Genomic DNA, 21,986 nt, shown 5'->3' on the forward strand with positions numbered 1-21,986 from the left:
TGTTCCTCAATGTAAAAACAGAGGAACTGATCGTGGACTACAGGAGTCCCGCCACCATCCACATCGATGGGGCCACAGCAGGGGGTCAAAAGCTTTACTATTCTTGGCGTGCACATCAGTGAGGACCTGAAATGGTCCCACCCCACCGACAGTGTGGTGAAGAAGGCGCAACAGCACCTCTCTCCTCAGGTGGCTGAAGAAATTCAGCATGGCCCCTAACACCATCACAAACTTCTACAGATGTACCATTGAGAGCATTCTGTCGGAATGCACCGCCCTCAACAGAATGGCTCTGCGGTCAGCCCAGCACATCACAGGGGGCATTGCTGCCTGCCCTCCAGGACTGTTTACTCTGCGCATTTATAAACTGTATTCTCAACATAGCTCATCTTAAATCTACCTACTACTGTGCATACTCATTTTCTTTACCAAATTATTTGTCTATAAACACCACATATTTATATTCTGTATTCTCACACATGCTCACTGTAATATATGTACTTTGGATTGTTCTTTTTTTTAGATTGTTTGTGCATTAGTATTGTATTCGCTAGACATTCTGCCGCGCTGTCGGAGGTAGCAACACAAGCATTCTGCCGCGCTGTCGGAGGTAGCAACACGAGCATTCTGCCGCGCTGTCGGAGGTAGCAACACGAGCATTCTGCCGCGGTGTCGGAGGTAGCAACACGAGCATTCTGCCGCGCTGTCGGAGGTAGCAACACGAGCATTCTGCCGCGCTGTCGGAGGTAGCAACACGAGCATTCTGCCGCGCTGTCGGAGCTAGCAACACAAGCATTCTGCCGCGCTGTCGGAGCTAGCAACACAAGCATTCTGCCGCGCTGTCGGAGCTAGCAACACAAGCATTCTGCCGCGCTGTCGGAGCTAGCAACACAAGCATTCTGCCGCGCTGTCGGAGCTAGCAACACAAGCATTCTGCCGCGCTGTCGGAGCTAGCAACACAAGCATTCTGCCGCACTGTCGGAGCTAGCAACACAAGCATTCTGCCGCGCTGTCGGAGCTAGCAACACAAGCATTCTGCCGCGCTGTCGGAGCTAGCAACACAAGCATTCTGCCGCGCTGTCGGAGCTAGCAACACAAGCATTCTGCCGCACTGTCGGAGGTAGCAACATAAGCACTTCACGTCACCTGCTAGAACATCTGCAGATCTGTGTATGCAATCAAACTTTAATTTGATTCTTTGTAGCTGGGAAGGAAAAGTAGGCTACAGTTTAGCAGAGGAAAGACAAAAACCGCTATTGAGCAAAAGCACCACGGTTTACTAAATAAGTGGAATTGTTTTATTAAGATATTGTCACATACACCGGATACGTGCAAGGATTTAAAAAAAACATTTTTTTTTTTACACAGGGTACTTTACAGTACAACACAGCATGTGTTTGTGAATTGGGATACAGTATTGAAATAACCATCTTCCAACATTTAGAAAATTAAACAATGTGGGACCAGCACTTGCAACATCAATCTACAGAAATAACCAGAAAAGCAACTAACAAAGTACTACACCAACATCATAAAGACATGCTATAAAAGGTATCACTGTGGTAAAGTGGACATATAAGAAAGTCATTAAAAATGTAACATTATGAAAATCAGAATACATTTTTTCCCCCTCTTCTCTAATCTGTATTCATACCGATAAATGCAGACAGTATCAACATACACAAATACAAGAACTGGTCTGCTAATTGAATGCGAGGTTGAATGAGGCAACACTTATCATACTGCATCATGGACATAAACTCCCACAAACAATATTTCAACAAGGCACAAAACAAAAAGGTCACATTTGGCCTTGCAGATGATTGATGCTTGTCAGAACTGATCCTGGTTTGATCACTGTACTTGACTGACTCCATCTTTCCTTGAATGAACCTGCCCATGCCCCACTTTGTACTCGCAAAATGCTCACTGTCCCTAAATCAGTTTTCCCTCCTACTTACTAATACAGTATCAAAATAAGCTTTCTGAAAAAAATAAACACCTGATTTGATGTCTGCACAAGGAGGCCTCTCCAAATACTTACAAATACAATTTTGTAAATCAAAGCAAGTGTGAACTGAACTGTTGTCAATATTGGGATCATAGACCATAGTGAAGCTACGATATAACCGTTTTGCTGAGGATTCAACACCTAAACACCAACCCACAGGACTGTCTTGTAACTAATCCAGTTACAAGGACATCGTCAACTAAATCTGATTTTAACACTTCTCCTCCCTCATCACAAAGGAGCCAAGCAGCAACACCATCTGGTACCATATATAATTCCGCTGCTTATAGAATCTTAATGATGTTCCCGGCTTGAGTCTTCATGTATAGCTGAACACACTGTCAGTTCTTTGTTCATACGACAGAATCAGGCACCTGTAGGTGGATGACATCACAACCTGTGTGTGTGTATAGTTCTTTAGTCAGTTAAGGTCATTGTGGAAAATGAAATGAGCTCATGGCCACATTTTGTCAGTTAAAACACCTGTGTGCGCAGGTTAACATTTTTATTCGTAGATAAACTGATCACTCCCTATACGTTCAATGCATTTTTCCACAAAAGGTAGGTAAACTGTTGTACCAAAAAAATAGCTGAGTCAACTTTGTTTATTTGTCCTCCACTACACCCCCTGCGCATTTTACACAGTGAACACGTCAAGCAGCAACATACAACTGTAAATTACAACATACCTCCCAGAGTAATAACCTAGAACCATTTGACTTCCATAAAAAAATTCACAAGCCATTTTTGTTGTAAGAGCACAGTAGTCTCCTACTTATCTAAAAATGTTACATAAGGCCTGCAGAATTGAAACACTACCCCCTCTGGGTAGAGAGAACATTATACTGCTCCACTCAAGTCTATACAGCGCATTCGGAAAGTATTCAGACCTTGACTTTTTCCACATTTTGTTACGTTACAGCCTTATTCTACAATTTATTAAATCGTTGTTTCCCATCAATCTACACACAATATCCCATAATGACAAATATCATATTTACATAAGTATTCAGACCCTTTGTTGAAGTACCTTCCGCTGCGATTACAGCCTCGCGTCTTCTTGGGTATGACGCTACAAGCTTGGCACACCTGTATTTGTGGAGTTTCTCCCATTCTTCTCAGCAGATCCTCTCAAGCGATATCAGGTTGGATGGGGAGAGTCGCTGCACAGCTATTTTCAGTACTCTCCAGAGATGTTCGATCGGGTTCAAGTCCGGGCTCTGGCTGGGCCACTCAAGGACATTGAGACTTGTCCCGAAGCCACTCCTGCATTGTCTTGGCTGTGTGCTTAGGGTTGTTGTCCTGTTAGAAGGTCAACCTTCGCCCCAGTCTGAAGTCCTGAGCGCTTTGGAGCAGGTTTTCATCAATGATCTCTCTGTACTTTGATCCGTTCATCTTTCCCTCGATCCTGACTAGACTCCCAGTCCCTGCCACTAAAAAACATCCCCACCACCATGCTTCACCATAGGGATGGTGCCAGGTTTCCTCGAGATGGGATGCTTGGCATTAAGGCCAAAGAGTTCAATCTTGGTTTCGTCAGACCAGAGAATCTTGTTTCTCATTGTCTGAGAGTCTTTTAGGTGCATTTTAGCAAACTCCAAGCGGGCTGTCACGTGCCTTTTACTTGGAAGTGGCTTCCGTCTGGCCACTCCACTACAAAGGCGGAGTCTGGCCCTTCTCCCCCGATTGCTCAGTTTGGCCAGGCGGACAGCTCAAGGAAGAGTCTTGGCGGTTCCAAACTTCTTTCATTGAAGAATGATGGAGGCCACTGTGTTCTTGCGGACTTTCAATGCTGCAGACATTTTCTGGTTCCCTTCCCCAGATCTGTGCCTTGACACAATCCTGTCTCGGAGCTCTACGGACAATTCCGTCGAACTCATGGCTTGGTTTTTGATCTGACATGCACTGTCAACTGTGGGACCTTATATAGACAGGTGTGTGCCTTTCCAAATCATGTCCAATTGAATTTACCACAGGTGGACCAACCAAGTTCTAGAAATAGCTCAAGGATGATCAATGGAAACAGGATGCACCTGAGCTTAAGTTTGAGTCTCATAGCAAAGGGCATGACTTTTTTCTCCCCAATTTCTTGGTATCCAATTGGAAGTTACAGTCAAGTCTCATCGCTGCAACTCCCGTACGGACTCGGGAGAGGCGAAGTTCGAGAACCGTGCGCCCTCCGAAACACAATCCAACCAAGCCACACTGCTTCTTGACACAATGCCCACTTACACCAATGTGTCAGAGTGCGCAATGAGACAAAGACATCCCTGCCGGCCAACTCTCCCCTAACCCGGGCGACGCTGGGCCAAGTGTGCGCCGCCCCATGGGTCTCCTGGCGCGCGGTCGGCGACAGAGCCTGGACTCAAACCCAGAATCTCTAGTGGCACAGCTAGCACTGCGATGCAGTACCTTAGACCACTGGACCACTCGGGAGGCCAGGGTATGAATACTTATGTAAATAAGGTATTTCTGTTTTTTAAAAACCTGTTTTCACTTTGTCATTATGGGGTATTGTTTGTAGATTGATGAGGAAAAAAATGTAATTGAATACATTTTAGAATAAGGCTGTAACATGTGGGAAAAGGAAAGGGTCTGAACACTTTACGAATGCACTGTATATCCTCCTCCCTCTTCTCAAAAACAAGTTGACATGAACCTCAGGTCACCTTCTTCCTTTAACACTAGGGGGAGCAGTCTCACATGTCCGCTCCCCCTGGGGGCTAGCGTTTGATCACCACCTGCTCGTAGGGCCCAGCCCCAACCCTGAAAGAGAACACCAGACATAAACACGTGTTATCTCACCAGCCAAAACTCACACAAACAAGTGAAAGGGCATTACTGAAAAACTCTTCACGACCAACAAACACAGTCTATTAATCAAATATTCTTTAACTATCGATTGGCACTCGTGCAGTTAAAAAAAAAAGGTGAAATATCAGTGACAGTGCCTGTTGTGTCATTCTATTTCTATGTAGTCACCCACTTCTGATGCATTAGGTAATGATGTCACCAACCTGGTGTGTTGGCTGCCCAGCGCCGTGCTTCCACCAGGACCAACAAACAGCTTGAGCCCCTCCTCTGTAACACGCACAAACAAGTAAGTTACTGTCAATCAACGCAAGGTCGCCGCGCTGCGAAAATTGCTTAGGAACCAACACAGCAATCTAAAAATAAGTGGTTATTGACAAGAGTATTATTCACAATGAGAAAGAGGCATGGCATAGAGGGACTTTGCTTTAGCAGCAAATAACTAGAAATGTGTTACTTGAAAATGACAAATACAGTAATCTGTTAACCCATTAGCCTAATCCAAGTCTAAACCAGGGGAGGGGGTTTCTACTAAACTATAATGAATTGTTTTAAGAAGGTCATACCAAGGATCATTTTGCTATTTGATTTCGAATTTTAAGACCCCTTGATGTATCGAAAAAATACAATTATTTTATGGAAAATCTGATTTGGCCTTACTGCCATTAGCCCATACAAACGCAGTGAATAACAGATTCACTACATGGAACAGAGAGACCCACCCCCAAGAAAAATCTAAAGGAAGTTTGTTCTGAAGTGTCTGTCCTATATGTGAGAGATGTTATATATATATATATATACACATACATACATACATACATACATACATACATACATACACACAACCTTTCAAAAGTTTGGGGTCACTTAGAAATGTCCTTGGTTTTGAAAGAAAAGCACATTTTTTGTCTATTAAAATAACATCAAATTGATCAGAAATACAGTGTAGACATTGTTAATGTTGTAAGTGACTATTGTAGCTGGAAAAGGCAGATTTTTTATGGAATATCTACATAGACGAATAGAAGCCTATTATCAGCAACCATCGCTCCTGTGTTCCAATGGCACATTGTGTTAGCTAATCCAAGTTAATCATTTTAAAAGGCTAATTGATCATTAGAAAACCCTTTTGCAATTATGTTAGCACAGCTGAAAACTGTTGTTCTGATTAAAGAAGCAATACAACTGGCCTTTTTCAGACTATTTGAGTATCTGGAGCATCAGCATTTGTGGGTTCGATTACAGGCTCAAAATGGCCAGAAACGAAGACATTTCTTCTGAAACTCCTCAGTCTATTCTTGTTCTGAGAAAGATCTCGTACAACGCTGTGTAATACTCCCTTCACAGAACAGAGCGAACTGGCTCTAACCAGAATATAAAGAGGAGTGGGAGGCCCCGGTGCACAGCGGAGCAAGAGGACAAGTACATTAGAGTGTCTCCTTTGAGAAACAGACGCCTCACAAGTCCTCAACTGGCAGCTTCATTAAATAGTACCCGCAAAACACCAGTCTCAACGTCAACAGTGAAGAGGCGACTCCGGGATGCTGGCCTCTTCACTGTTGACGTTGAGACTGGTGCTGAGAAAAGGAGAGTGTACCGTCTAGCCATACTCCCAAGTACTTGTATGAGGCGACTACCTTAAGCTCGCTAAACCTTCAGAGGTAATAATAACACCTCTGGGGAGAGGGGCATTCTTCTTACCAAACCACATGACCTTTGTTTTGGAGATGTTCAGAATAAGGTTAAGGGGCAGAGAAAGCTTGTTGGACGCTAAGAATGCTTTGTTGTAGAGCATTTAACACAAAATCCGGGGAGGGGCCAGCTGAGAATAAGACTGTATTATCTGCATATAAATGGATGAGAGCTTCCTACTGCCTGAGCTATGTTGTTGATGTAAATTGAGAAGAGTCTGGGGCCTAGGATCGAGCCTTGGGGTAAACCCTTGGTGACAGGCAGTGGCTGAGACAGCAGATGTTCTGACTTTATACACTGCACTCTTTGAGAGAGGTAGTTAGCAAACCAGGCCAAAGACCCCTCAGAGACACCAATACGCCTTAGCTGGGCCACAAGAATGGAGTGGCCTACCATATCAAAGCTTAGGCCAAGTAGCAGCACAACATTGCTTGGAATCAAGGGCAATGGTGACATCATTGAGGACTTTTAAGGTTGCAGTGAGACATCCATAACCTGAGCGGAAACCAGATTGCATACCAGAGAGAATACTATAGACATCAAGAAAGCCAGTCATTTGATTATTGACAAGTTTTTCCAACACTTTTGATAAACAGGGCAAAAAGGAAATATACCTATAACAGTTAGGATCAGCCTGATCTCCCCGTTTAAATAAAGGACGAACAGTGGCTGCCTTCCAAGCAATGGGAACCTCCCCAGAGAGGAGAGGGGTTAAAAAGGTCAGAGATAGGCTTGGCGATGATAGGGGCTGCAACCTTACTGAAGAAAGGATCTAAACCATCTGACCATGTTTTTTGGGGTCCAGTTTAAGGAACTCCTTTAACACCTCAGACTCAGTGACCGCCTGCAGGGAGAAACTTTGTAGCAGGGGAAAAAGAGGGAGGAGCATCTGGGCTAGTCGCATTAGAAGGGCTGGGAGATGAGGAAATGTTGGATGGGCAAGGAGGCATGGCTGAGTCAAATAGGAATCCTGACTTAATGAAGTGCTGTTTAAAGAGCTCAGCCATGTGCTTCTTGTCAGTAACAACCGCATCAAAATTAAGGGACATGGGCAGCTGTGAGGAGGAGGGTTTATTCTCCAGGTCTAACATTTTCCAGAACTTCTTGGGGTTAGACCCACAGAGAGAACTGATCCTTAAAGTAACTAACTTTGGCCTTCCGGATAGCCTGAGCGCACTTATTTCTCATTTGTCATGTGCTGTGCCTTTCGCCAAATGCAATTCTTGAGGTGGAGTAACTCTGCAAGATCATGGTCAAACCAGGGGCTGAACCTGTTTTTAATTCTCATTTTCTTTATGGGGGCGTCTTTGTTAACAATCACATTGAAAATAACAAAAAAGAAGGTTCAAGTGTCTTCAGAGGGGATGAAGCTGATTCTATATCAATTTACAGAGGCCAGGTCATGAAGGAAGGCTTGCTCATTAAAAAGTTTTTTAGCAAGCGTCTATGACAAATCGGGACAGGAGGTTTTACTGAGCAGCCATTACGAACACAGGCTGTAAAGCAGTGATCACTAAGGTCATTACAGAAAACACCAAACTGATACCTATCAGGATTATTTGTGAGGGTAACATCGAGGAGAGTAGCCTTTTCTGGGTGTTTGGAGTCATACCTTGTGGGATTGGTAATAATCTGAGAAAGATTTAGGGAGTCCCATTGCTTTAGGACTTGGTTAGGTGGTTTAAGCATGTCCCAGTTTAGGTCACCTAGCAGGACAAATTCAGACTTAGTGTAAGGGGCCAGGAGAGAGCTTAGGGCAGGTAGGGTACAGGCTGATGCTGATGGAAGACGATAGCACCAAGCAACAGTCAACAAAGAGCTATTTGAATGTTTAATGCTTAAAACCAGCAAATCACATTGTTTGGGGACAGACTTGGTGGAGACAACCGAGCACTGAAGGTGATCATTGGTAAAGACTGCCAATCCCCCACTGAGCTAAGCCTAAGCCCATCCCTCTGAACTAAAGCCAGGGCTTGTGAGCGTACCCTCAGTGCTGGAGTCCAGTAGGCCGTGGCTGAAGTCCTGGCTCTGGAGGATCTTATCCACAATGTCGTCCGCATCCACCCGGGTAGCATCCACTCTCTTCAGCTGAGACTCCACTGAGTTCTGCTTCATCAGATGCCTAAGGCACACACACACGTAAGAAAAAAAAAAGCACTGGTGGATGAGATGGAAAGAAAGACTCCTATTGATTACATTGCGATACTCATCTCTGACCTTTCAACAAAGTATGTGAATATTACCTGCTCAGTCTCTCTGAGGCAGAGCTCTTTGCGGGGGTGGGGGGATGTTCAGGCACGGGGGAGGTGACAGAGACCAGGGGTGTAGAGCGGGCCTCCTTCTCCCCCCTCTCAGTCCCCCGGTCCTCGCTGGGTTCAGGAATGCTTGCAATGCTTGTCGAGGCGGAGCCCGCTGAGGGGTTCCTCTTGTGCGTGAGCTCTGATAGGCTGGAAGAGCGCGAGTGACCTGTGCTGTAGCCTATGGGGAACAAGTTGGTAATGTTACCCTCCACACAACAGAGACAGCAACAAGAACCATAACTTTGACAGCAAGCTATAGCTTTTCAGACATTCATGCCTGCTGTTCATATCTTATTTAGTTCATGACACAAGTCATAGCCTTTTCTCATCCATATTTGGTTCAGACGAGGCGTGTAGCTACTAGCTACCTGAGACTTTGGACTGTTGGCTGGCGTAGCTGGATGTTCTAGAATGGCCACATGCTCCCAGTTCATCAGGAACAGATGCACACTTCCCTGGGGGCTCTGAGCAGGAGGGAACAGCAGTACAATATTTTGACAATGTCAATACACAACATTAGCACTAATGATTACCAGGGTTTAATCCTTGCAAATCAAAGTGTTATATGTACAGAGCCAGCGGGAGGTATGTGTGTGTTTGGGTGTGTGTTTGTGTGTGTGTGTGTGTGTGTGTGTGTGTGTGTGTGTGTGTGTGTGTGTGTGTGTGTGTGTGTGTGTGTGTGTGTGTGTGTGTACCTGGGACGGGGAGGCAGGGTGTTGGTGTGTGCGTGTCCCCTCCCTTCCTGTCTTCGTGGAGACACTCTGCCTCAGCCTGCTGAAGGCCCAGTTTCATGGCCGTGGACGGTGGCCTGCAGGGACATTGTCAGTTACATCAACTGCTTTCACTGACCCGATCACCTGCTTTACAAACAACACCATCTGTTCCAAACCTACTACTCCCTACCATGCATGGTTGTTGGTTGTGGCTGAATTGAATACATGTTAATGTAACATCTAAAGCCATAATGTGACCCATGGCTTTAGAACTGTATTTGTTTTGTGAATGTAAAGTTCTTCTGTGGAACTGGAACACATGAATCATATCCTATCAGAAGTGCTGATCTGTTAGCAAGAGGTTTTTATGAGCCCTATATCCGGTTAGCTGAGCTTCACGTTCATCTTTAATAACCCCACTTTCACAACACAGTCAACCACCAGGTCTCACTTCTTTTATTTTTCTTAGATGAACGGGTCTAACTCAAGATTGGAGAGGGGGTGGACTCAAATTACATACAAGAGACCAAATGATATACAAGAGACAGAGAGACAGTGAAAGTGAGGGAGAAGAAGAGAGTTGGAGAGAGACATTTAAAGAGAGACACTGGGAGGAGAGAAAGTTAGTCAAAGGCCCAGTGCAGTCAAAATTCTGTTCTAACTCAGCCTGTTTGCATGGGCGGAAGTTTCAGCTTGCCTGGTGGCGTCACCACATCAAATCTTATTTGTCACGTGCCAAATACAACAGGTGTAGACCTTACTGTGAAATGTTTACTTACAAGCCCTTAACCAACAATGCAGTTTTAAGAAAAATACGTGTCAAGTAAAAAAAACAACAACACAGCAGTAAAATAACAGTAGCGAGGCTATATACAGGAGGTACCGGTACAGAGTCAATGTGGAGGCTATATACAGGAGGTACCGGTACAGAGTCAATGTGGAGGCTATATACAGGAGGTACCGGTACAGAGTCAATGTGGAGGCTATATACAGGGTGTTACGGTACAGAGTCAATGTGGAGGCTATATACAGGGTGTTACGGTACAGAGTCAATGTGGAGGCTATATACAGGAGGTACCGGTACAGAGTCAATGTGGAGGCTATATACAGGAGGTACTGGTACAGAGTCAATGTGGAGGCTATATACAGGAGGTACTGGTACAGAGTCAATGTGGAGGCTATATACAGGGGGTACTGGTACAGAGTCAATGTGGAGGCTATATACAGGGAGTACTGGTACAGAGTCAATGTGGAGGATATATACAGGAGGTACCGGGTGGTAAATTGGTTAATAATAGACCAATTAAAATGTTTGTTATTTATTAGGATCCCCATTAGCGACAGCTAGTCTTAGTCTTACTGGTGTCCGACATAACAAAAAATACATTACAGACAAAATACTTTAAAACTAGCTGTTATTGGCAAATTTGTACGTTTCACCCTGCCTTCCACAGAGCTCTTACAATACTCCCAACACACACATTGTGTGTGAGTCACATTCTGTAGGAGGAAAGCTCAGTAAAAGACACTCTGTGGGGGACACCGAGGAGCACTGAGACACACCAGCACTTCATGATTGCATGAAAGCTTTCTCCCAGAATCTCTCCACTGTGTTAGCCAAGGCAACCCTCCCACACTCCAACATTCACTACATTAGTGAGGAGTGAGTCCATTTTCACCCCCTCCTCAATAGTAAAATTATACCTCAATACCGCTGAGTACAATGTCCGGAGTCTGCTTGTTTTCCATTCTGGCTTGTCCTCCTCTATGACTCTGTGCACTCAGTTACCCCACTGCCAGACACAGTATGTTTTTATTGTCTACTCTGAACGCTCAATAAAGGCTAATATAAAGTCTCTGTAAACGTTATATTCCATTCGGTTTCCTCCACTGTGGGAAACTGACAATAGATCGACGTGTTCTGAGAGAGAGTACAGGGGTGGTGCAGTAGAGTGTGATTCAGTGTGTGTGTTTGTTTACGTGTGTGTCCATAGTAAAGGCGCTGCCAGTAGTGTGTGGGCACGTCATGCTGAAATCAGTCGTTTCTAACAACAGAAGGCAGACAGAATCTGTGGGGAAGTTCTCTTACCATCACCTTTGCATATCTTAACAATAGAACTGTTGCTATTCATGTTCAACGGCAGAAGTTGGTTTGATTTGAGTCCACAAGTATAACTTGACTTTAAATTGTTTGTGTGGTGCTGAGGAAACTGTGCCAACGCTTGAACTTTTACAAACACGGGACGGCAATTAACCCCCTGTGTTTCTGTGACTGCGTTTCATAAAGCCACAGAGACAGCAGCAGTGTCTGGGTGTACTCAGAGACAGGATGCTGAATGCATATGTAGGTTGGTGGTTTGCTCTGTGTCTGTGGTCTGGCCAGATGCAGACTTCTGTCTGTCTGTCACATCAATGTTTCCTACTTACCTTTACTGAATAATGGGCCAAAACTGCATTCATTTCCGATATGCTAATCCTGCAGTTGTACCACTGATCCAAAATCAGTGAAGTCCTAAAAGCGTTTTGTGATGTAACCCACCAGAAGGCTTGAACAAAAACGGTAATGGAAGGTGCACTTACGTTTTAAAGCAGGGGTCCCCAGACATGAGCTGTGTACTAATGACAACCTGTGATAGAGGTGACAAAAACATGTCAGTCAAAAAAAGTGACAGCACGGCTCATACACATCCACAGGCCCTATGAAACAGGATGAAGTGATCCTAGACCTGTGTCCAAGTACAAATTCTACCCGAAGCATGTACAATATACATTCATGACACAGGTACTTCTCCAATATCACAGGCTCAGAGGTGCCCGTCTTCACGTACATCATTAGAATACCTAATCCTGAACTGTACGGAGTGGTATTACATACCCGTTAGGAACGGTTTACCCATACACATTAGTAAACATATGGTGACTAGGGGGTGGAGGAGCATGATAGCTAACCATGTGCTTACTTCCAATGTGTGCCAATACTTGGGTATGTTGACTATGACCCAATACTCTCACATGGTGCCCTTCCTGGTCTCCTCTCCCTCATGAACACTCATTAGTAACAGACTGGATAGCTGAAGTTGTGTAGGCTAATCAGTGTATTTCTTTCATCTATCCAGTCCTTTAAGAGCAGTGATCCCGGTGTAGACAAGTAGGGCTCCTCAGAGTGATAGGACAGAGCCAAGTAGACTAGGGCAGAGGAGGACAGACTCAAGTGTCATACACACGTCCTATACAGTAGATGTTCTGGAGGCCTGTCTAACTGTACTGAAGTGTACCTTGAGTATAGAGTTGTCCTGTCTGGAGTTCTTGGTGTCGTAACCCTCTAGTAGGCATCGGCGCGTCGTTCTGCCAGAGCCAGCAAACTCTGACAGGTTCAGGTCAGCAAAACCCAGCTACAGAATAGAGAACAGATCTATTCAGGTTTATGGTAACCGCTTGGCAACAGAGCCTCAGTTCCATAGAGTTCCAATACAGAGCACTCTGTTTCTAACAATCACATCTGTAAGAAGCTATTCTAGTGGTCTTTAACCATTACATTTGTCAGCCGGTGATTGTCAAGCAAATAACTCACGGTAATTGACCTTTAACACATTTAGTACCTCCTGGCTTTCACACGTAGCTTACAAACCACTGATGTAGACCTTTGGAACATCTACATTTTAAAAAAAAGTCTAGTACATCCATATAATATAGCCTACACCTTCACAATAAATCCATTATTTATTTTAGACAGGTCTAAAGACGCATGATAAAAAAAACATACAGAATAGCATACTCGTGAGTTGTCCTTAGGTTCTGATGTGGCTATGCTAAATCTGTGGGCTACACTAGTTCATTTAGCAGGCAAGATTTGCTTACAACTCCGTGGCATTATTTTATGTCATTTTATAGCATAAAGAATAGAACTGAACAAATCTGAATAAAATATAAATATTTTCTCCAAATGATTTGAGGGAGTGCGCACATGCGGCTATTCTGTGTTGAGCGGTTAACAAAGAAATAGATACATTAATAACTCTAAATGAAGCATATAGGAGCAACTTTAGTTGTTCTACAAACGTCAGGCTATATGTTTTGATTTTTAATACATTGTAAGGCTGTATGATGCGACTAATGATTTGAAAAAAGTTGCTTGAAAAGGCATGAGCTCTGCTTTGTTTTTTTGTGCAGGCTGTACACACTTCATTAGTCTCTCATGAACAATTTGACAAGCACTTGATAATGCCTTGAATTTCACGGTGGCATCCCCTTTGTGGTCGTAATGCAACCTAAAAAAAAGTCCATGCCTTTTGCGGCTAGTGGCCATTGTCCCTTGGTCCAGAGCGCTGCGTTGTGCCCTTCTCCCTGAGTGCTGCGCACTCCGAATAGCCTCTCACTCACATCTCCATCACGTGATCGGATCTTTCTCACAGGCTACAAGTGAAGACAGACACATCGGGGACGCAACTGCGCACGTCCTTATCCAATTCCGAGGTGCATATTGAAGATATTGGAAGAACTGTCCACATTTACTTTGTCAGTCAACAAGATGAGTAGGCCTAACAAACAGCAAAACCACTAGCCTATGTCAATCTACAATCCCCCATAGTACAAAAGTTGACCTATTCTGTGAGAGAAATAAATATTCCAAACATAGTCTGGGACAGTTGTGGGATGCAATAAATCCCAAATTAATACAACCACTAGCATTAAAAACAACGTTTTTACACAATGTGGCTGCCGCAACAGATCAGAACTTTAGCTTAAAATGTTGATAAATTATTAGGCTATTTCTTCATATTATAAGCGCAGCAATGCGCACACGGCAGTACACTATAAGCGTGAATGTTCCATTAGCGGGAAAACACCATTATCAAAAGTAACTGCAAATGCATGTAATGGCAATTTCTTATGCTGGGTATCCTTCACAAGTAATAATATATAATTCACAAGTGATAGGCTAATATTGTCACTCAGACTATTCTTGATTTAATCTTGTACTAAATAATATATGTGTGAAATTTGTTTTGATTTAGAATGGACCATTATCATGCACCTGTCTCGAAACAGGGGCAGGGGAAAAATACATGTAATCTATGCACTTAAATAGCGAATGGAGGATGCTTTCCCCATGGTTAATTTTCATGCCAGCCATGTAGGCTGTACTCCTGTTTTAAAGACAAACGATGTGCTTAATATTAGGACAGTTGAGAAATAAATATATTAGGCCTAGTCTATAGAAAGCTGATGGGAGCCTCCTCTTTTTAGTAGAGGCCATCACTCTGTTTTCTCACGCAATTGCATAGCCTATTGAAATGTTGCGCAACATGCGCTCATGGGCTATTATGAGATGTTTGATTAGATTTTCGCACATTTGCAGTGATTAGAGGGACAAGAGTGCGGAAGCCATAAGACTGCTGAACAATTAATCAAATGGCCGCCCAGACGGTTTACAGTGACACTCCCCTCCCTTTTTTTTTTTTACCCTGCTGCTACTCGCTGTTTATCATCTACAGTATGCATAGTCACCTTACAAATGACCTCAACTAACCTGTATCCCCGCACATTGACTCGGTACCGGTACCCCCTGTAATAGCCTCACTATCGTTATGTCATTTTCTTGTGTTACTGACAAGTGATCGCCGGTGTGGCAGTAATATGGTCACCGCAACAGCCCTACTTTCAATGTACTTCCCTTTTAAGAATAAGTCATGCGGTAGTGACGTCATTCTTTAGTTATTGCCATATAAGGATTCATGACTGCTTAAGGACAGATAAGTGTTAAACAGCAATCACTAACCAAAGACGGAAGTTGGCAATAACAGGCTAACTATCCTCTTAACCTCACCTTTACATACAATGGACAAATTACTTTCAGGCGGTGAATGACTAACTATAATTTGCATTATGATAAGAATGTTCTGTTCTGTATTTACTTTAAAATGTCAGCATGCCAAGATGGTCATTGACTGAATTCAAAAGCAAAAAGATTACCTTGGCAAAGGTCTTTCCACCCTTCATTTCCTAAAATGATGAAAGAAATAGTTATCCATCAACCAAACAATCCTTATGTGTTCCAAGTACATCTCCACTTTCGATCTCAAAACACAGATTTTGTAGCAATAGTCTTAACAGTGATTGACATCCTGTAGTTGACCAAGTGGTAGACATATTTTAGCAGTAGACCTATTAGTATACATGTTCTTGTCATCAATTGAACTTGACATAGCATGCACATAACTTTGGCAGCATTGTTGTAGTGAGTCCTGTACCTTGCGCACAGACACCCGGCACACACAGGGGTCCAGTACTCCTGTCCCAGCGTTGGCACTCATCTTACACAGGAAGGAGAACCTCTTCCTCCAGCGCACACAGTTAGCCTGGACCTGCTCCCTGGAGAAGACACTAAGTTAGTAGCAGTACAACCAAAAAAACAGAACTGTGTGACAGTTGATTGGAATGTCTAGGTACACTACACTACACATTCATCCCTTGATCTGATTAATGGCTAAGATAAATCTAGGCTGTCAACAAAGAACACAGTCAATGAGAAGATCCTGTGTGCGACAGATGAGACATGGAACATAAAAGTCTTCAAGTAAAAATGACAAACTTCCCCATGCTCTTTCCCTTCCTATGGATTAGTCTCACATAGATGTAGGCTAGGCTAAGTGAATTATAGATTTTGAAATGTGATGGCAGTATTCTGCGCTTCTGGCCCCTCACAGTGACAGATGTAGGCTCCAGGAATGAAGAACACTATGCATTGGCTCTTTAGAGCAAGTGATATGTAAGGTGCTTCAGCATTAATGCAGGTGAAAAAAAAAACAGTTGTATTCAAGCATGACTAAGTCGCTTTGGATAAAAGCATCTGCTGAATGGCATATATATGTACCATTCAAAAGTTTGGACACCCCTCATTCAAGGGTTTTTCTTGATTTTTACTATTTTCTACATTGTAGAATAACAGTAAAGACATCAAATCTATGAAATAACACATATTGAATCATGTAGTAACCAACAAAAAAAAAAGTGTTAAATCCAAATATATTTTATATTCTTCAAAGTAGCCACTCTTTCTCTTGATTAGAGCTTTGCATTCTCTCAACCAGCTTCACCTGGAATGCTTTTCCAACAGTCTTGAAGGAGTTCCCACATAATGCTGAGCACTTGTTGGCTGCTTTTCCTTCACTCTGCAGTCCAACTCATCCCAAACTATCTCAATTGGGTTGAGGTTGGGTAATTGGAGAGGCCAGGTGATCTGATGCAGCACTCCATCACTCTGCTTCTTGGTCAAATAGCCCTTACACAGCCTGGAGGTGTGTTTTGGGTCATTATCCTGTTGAAAAACATTGATAGTCCCACTAAGCGCAAATCAGATGGGATGGCGTATCTCTGCAGAATGCTGCGGTAGCCATACTGGTTAAGTGTGCCTTGAATTCTAAATAAAATCACCAACAGTGTCACCAGCAAAGCACCCCACACCACCACACCTCCTCCTCCTCCATGCTTCACGGGGGGAACCACACATGCGAAGATCATCTGTTCACCTACTCTGCGTCTCACAAACACACAGCGCTTGGAACCAAAAATCTCATATTTGGACTCATGAGACCAAAGGACAAATTTCCACCGGTCTAATGTCCTATGCTTGTGGTTCTTGGCCCAAGCAAGTCTTTTCTTCTTATTGGTGTCCTTTAGTAGTGGTTTCTTTGCGGCAATTCAACCACGAAGGCCTGATTCACGCAGTTTCATCTGAACAGGTGATGTTGAGATGTGTCTGTTACTTGAACTCTGAAGCATTTATTTGGGCTGCAATTTGAGGTGCACTTAACTCTAATGAACTTATCCTCTGCAGCAGAGGTAACTCTGGGTCTTCCTTTCCTGTGGCGGTCCTCATGAGAGCCAGTTTCATCATAGCGCTCGATGGCTTATTCAACTGCACTTGGAGAAACTCTTAACATTTTCTGGATTGACTGACCTTCATGTCTTAAAGTAATGATGGACTGTCAATTCTCTCATCTCCACAGAGGAACTCTGGAGCTCTGTCAGCGTGACCATCAGGTTCTTGGTCACCTCCCTGACCAAAGCCCGGGCAGCCAGCTCTAGGAAGAGTTTTGGGGGTTCCAAACTTCCATTTAAGAACGATGGAGGCCACTTTGTTCTTGGGGACCTTCAATGGTGCATAAATGTTTAGGTACCCTTCCCCAGATCTGTGCCTCGACACCATCCTGTCTTGGAGCTCTATGGACAACTCCTTCGACCTCATGGCCTGGTTTTGCTCTGACATGCACTGTGAACTGTGGGACCTTATATAGACAGGTGTGTGGCTTTCCTAATTATATGCAATCAATTGAATTTACCACAGGTGTACTCCAATCAAGTTGTAGAAACATCTCAAGGATGATCAATGGAAACAGGATGCAGCAGAGATCAATTTCGAGTCTCATAGCAAAGGGTCTGAATACTTATGTAAATAAGGTATTTCTGTTTGAACTTCTAAAAACCTGTTTTTGCTTTGTCATTATGGGGTAAGAATGTAATTTTTTAATCCATTTTCGAATAAGGCTGTAACGTAACAAAATGTGGAAAAAGTCAATGGGTCTAAATACTTTCTGAATTTAGCACACACAAAATTCTCAACTGGGTAACGGTTAGACTTCCCTCATAGAACATTAGAGAGTTCAAGGAGAGGTCGAACAGACATCGGCTGTCGACCAAAGCAGACAGGTATTCTAGTAAAAAGGCTTTTAAATAATCACATCACCCAGTGCTGCCTTTTCCATTCTTTCAACTCAATCACACATTCAGTTACTCTGAGGAGGCTAATGGCCTGTCTGTGTGTCTATGTGTGTTCGAATGAGCCTAAGGAAATGTATAATATTAATAGAGCAGCAAAAACATTTTCCTAAATAACAAGATACTCATTCAAAACCTCTTCACAGGTTAAAAATAACAAGACAATGGCTTGAGTAATGGCTAGGTACAGTATGGTACGTTTACATAATTGGACAAATGCAGGCAGTTACTCTGGGAATGCCAACCGAGTCAAACATTAGGAGCTAGCTTGTTGTGTCCACTACTTTCCAGAGACTGACTCATTTAAGTGCAGTCCTACTCGTGAGGTTGAGTGGGTTGACATGTGAATCTCTTAAAATACCACAAGGAACCGTTAGAGCTGTTCGATCGGTTCTCTCTAGGGAAAACAATAGTCTGTGTGTTCAACTGCCACGGACAAAGTCCTATCCTGAATTCTGAGGAAGGGGTGTTCCAGTGTCTAAACAGGAAGGAATGGTGAATGGGTAACATGAGAGAATTGAGTTAGACGCTGTTAACGTGACTGATCCAATCTAACTGATTTGAAACTAGTTTTTAGCCAATCTGTCCAGCCATCTCAATGGCTCTGGATCCTTGGAGAGCAAGTATTTATTGTTGCATCAACTGATGTTGAGTGGGATAATAAGGTTTTAGGAAATGTATGGGACACCCTTTAAAAAGTCTCATATGAAGGGGTTCTTGAAACATGTTACTTGTAAGAAAAATATACATTTTCCAGCAAAGTGTGTTTGTTATAGAGCTCACTATGCGAAAAATGTCCAAATATAAAATCTCCAAATTTACCATGAAAACAGGGTCGGATTGGGAATGAATGATTTCCAAGTTTTTGCAACTAGTGTGATCAATAAGACCCTAGCCAGTCTAAACTAGGAGATATTGGAATATCGGTTTTAACAAAATGATAAGCAAATACATTACTTTTCCTTGGCATTTCAGAGTGGAAAATGGAATCTAGCGGACGTTAAAACTTCTGGCAATTGAAGGTCAATATTAATGTTTTAAGGTAAGCTACATAAAAGGTGAGATATCACAGATCAAGCAAGCCTCACACGTCTAGCCATGTTTGACAGTGGGCTTCGTTGTGTCAATCACTCAGAACAATCAATCACAATCAGTCAAATCAACATGTCAGACGAATTACCATGGAAACTACATCAAAACAAGAAAGAGGGTAAAATAACATACCATTTGGAATACTAGGCTACTTATTGTATAACGTTAATAAATGAAAAGAGACATTGTTAGCTATTAACTTACACACAGCACACTATCCACATGCAGTCTTCATGACTAAGCTAGCTAGCTAGCGGGTGAAGTTAGTTAGCTAACTATAGCTGTATCTGGCTAATGCCACTATTGCCAGCAGTAATCGCTCTCACCTCTGTATGTCGCTTAATAAAATAGGAAAGGCGTTTTCTTACCGAGAGGACTCTTCTGTAAAGCCACGGTCTAGCAGTCGTACTTTGCAGAACAAGACCCCGTTAACAAAGGGAACTGAAGATAGTTCGTCCAACTCGAAATCGACCTTAAATTTGAATTTCTTTTTCTTCATCATAATGAACGACATTATGCTAAAGTAACTTGGTAAATCTGTCGGTCGCTAGCCAGACAGACGGTGCCTAATTATAATAGTATCTACAGCTAGCCAAAGCTTGAGCTTCTTGACTGTCACTTCTCCCAGTTGCCACTGACTGTCTGAGGTGATTTGACGTTGAGTGGAAGTACTATACACCCCCTTACCTATATCTGGGGTTGATGAATAACAGAGCGACCCTAACTAGTTCACGGCGCAGTGAGTGTTACCACTAACGCGGTAAGCGACCATTTGAGAGGAGGCGTTCCAGTGCATGTTCAAACAATGCAAGCAACAAGGGTGGAGTTAGGGTAGTCTATCCTGTTACACTTCTAGGACCGGCTACTGCCAAATAAAGTAACCATAGGACATCAAATCACATTTTATTGGTCACATACACATGGTTAGCAGATGTTATTGCGAGTGTAGCGAAATGCTTAAGCGTGTAGATCCTACAGTGCAGCAATATCTAACAAATAATCTAACAATTCCACAACAGCTACCTAATACACACAAATCTAAGTAAAGGAATGGAATAAGAATATATACATATAAGTACTGATGAGCAATGACAGAGCGGCATAGACAAGATGCAATAGATGGTATAAAATACAGTATACACATATGAGATGAGTAATGCAAGATATGTAAACATTATTAAAGTGACTAGTGATCAATTTATAAAAATTATGTCAAGTTTGTATGTTGGCAGCAGCCTCTCTGTGTTAGTGATGGCTGTTTAACAGTCTGATAGAAGCTGTTTTTCAGTCTCTCGGTCCCAGCTTTGATGCACCTGTACTGATCTCGCCTTCTGGATGGTGGCAGGGTGAACAGGCAGTGGCTCAGGTGGTTGTTGTCCTCGAGGATCTTTTTGGCCTTCCTGTGACATCAGGTGGTGCAGGTGTCCTGGAGGGCAGGTAGTTTACCCCCAGTGATACGTTGTGCAGACCACACCACCCTCTGGAGAGCCTTGCAGTTGAGGGTGGTGCAGTTGCCGTACCAGGCGGTGATGCAGCCCGACAGGATGCTCTCAATTGTGCACCTGTAAAAGTTTGTGAGGGTTTTATGTGACAAGCCAAATTTCACAAGCCACCTTAATAAAGCAAGGACTTCCCTACAGGATGCTAGGCAGAGGTATTGAACAGGAATATGTGGTGGTGGAGGTGTGATTGAGAGGATTGGTGCTAGTGGTAGTGAACTACTATAATCCCTGTCATATTGGATCTAGAAGTGCTGGAGAGGGTGGAGGGCAAGAATAGAAGCAAGGTAATGTGGTGTGGGGATTTGAATGCCCACAACACGCGCTGGGGGTGAACAGATGGATGGAAATGGGCAAGTCATGGAAAATCTGATAGAAATTAAAGATCTGGTGTGCCTGAATGATGGCAGAGGGACCAGGTTTGATGTAGCCACAGGGAAAGTGTCTGCCTTGGACCTCACTCTGGTATCTAGCGCGATAGCAGGAATCTGTGAGTGGGAGGTATGGGAGGAGTCGACAGTAGGGAGGGATCATTACCCCATAGTATGCACAGTAGGCTGGAGGGAGGAGGAGGTGTCAGTGGATGGAGGAGGCAGGTGGGTGTTTGGAAGGGCAAAGTGGGATCAGTTTCAGGAGCTGAGTGGGTGGATATGAGAGGGGATGTGAATAGTATGAATAACTGGGTGAGAACAGTGTTAGTGGGGGCAGTATCAGAGGGAAAGAGAGAGGCCGAGATCTAGTATGAGGGAGAAGGGGATACAGGAAATTAGTTTAAAGAGTATATTGAGTAGAACGTCATTAGATATAGTCTCAAATATTTTGTTATCTTTTTTAAGAACAACAGGGCTAGCAGGTAGGATTTAGTTTCTATCTGTCTCTGGCCCACACTCCAGTACAGTAGGTGGCGGTAATGCACGTTTGATGTTGCTGCCGAGAAACCCCACCGAAGAAGAAGAAGAAGAACAAGAACAAGAAGAAGAAGTAGTATAGGGCGGAAATCAGGCCTACCACCTTCGTGTCGTCTGCAAACATAATTGTGGTGTTGGAGTTGTGCGCGAACAGGGAGTACAGGAATGGACTAAGCACACAC

At 43.4% G+C, this 21,986-nt stretch overlaps 1 protein-coding gene across 1 annotated transcript; it reads right to left on the bottom strand.

The window, feature by feature from the left end:
- Positions 1–1,275: 1,275 nt before the first annotated feature.
- Positions 1,276–20,185, bottom strand: LOC106600567 (EEIG family member 2). Its single transcript, XM_014192025.3, has 11 exons — positions 19,766–20,185; positions 15,779–15,899; positions 15,501–15,530; positions 12,803–12,919; positions 12,108–12,154; positions 9,510–9,622; positions 9,183–9,278; positions 8,758–8,992; positions 8,500–8,636; positions 5,029–5,092; positions 1,276–4,777 (listed from the first exon to the last, which is right to left on the bottom strand). The coding sequence occupies exons 1-11, from the start codon at positions 19,909–19,911 to the stop codon at positions 4,735–4,737; spliced, it is 1,149 nt and encodes a 382-aa protein (XP_014047500.3). The 5' UTR covers positions 19,912–20,185; the 3' UTR covers positions 1,276–4,734.
- Positions 20,186–21,986: the final 1,801 nt, after the last annotated feature.

Source organism: Salmo salar, chromosome 03 (genome assembly GCF_965601325.2).
Source record: "Salmo salar chromosome 03, fSalSal1, whole genome shotgun sequence".
NCBI classification, from domain to species: domain Eukaryota; kingdom Metazoa; phylum Chordata; class Actinopteri; order Salmoniformes; family Salmonidae; genus Salmo; species Salmo salar.

Excerpts from the sequence above, each read along its gene's own strand:
- LOC106600567 (XM_014192025.3), bottom strand. The coding sequence starts at position 19,911 with ATGTCGTTCATTATGATGAAGAAAAAGAAATTCAAATTTAAGGTCGAT. Across the intron at positions 12,920-15,500 it reads GTGGAAAGACCTTTGCCAAG|CTGGGTTTTGCTGACCTGAA; the intron begins GTAATCTTTTTG and ends TCTATTCTGTAG. Across the intron at positions 8,637-8,757 it reads GCCTCAGAGAGACTGAGCAG|GCATCTGATGAAGCAGAACT; the intron begins GTAATATTCACA and ends TGTGTGCCTTAG.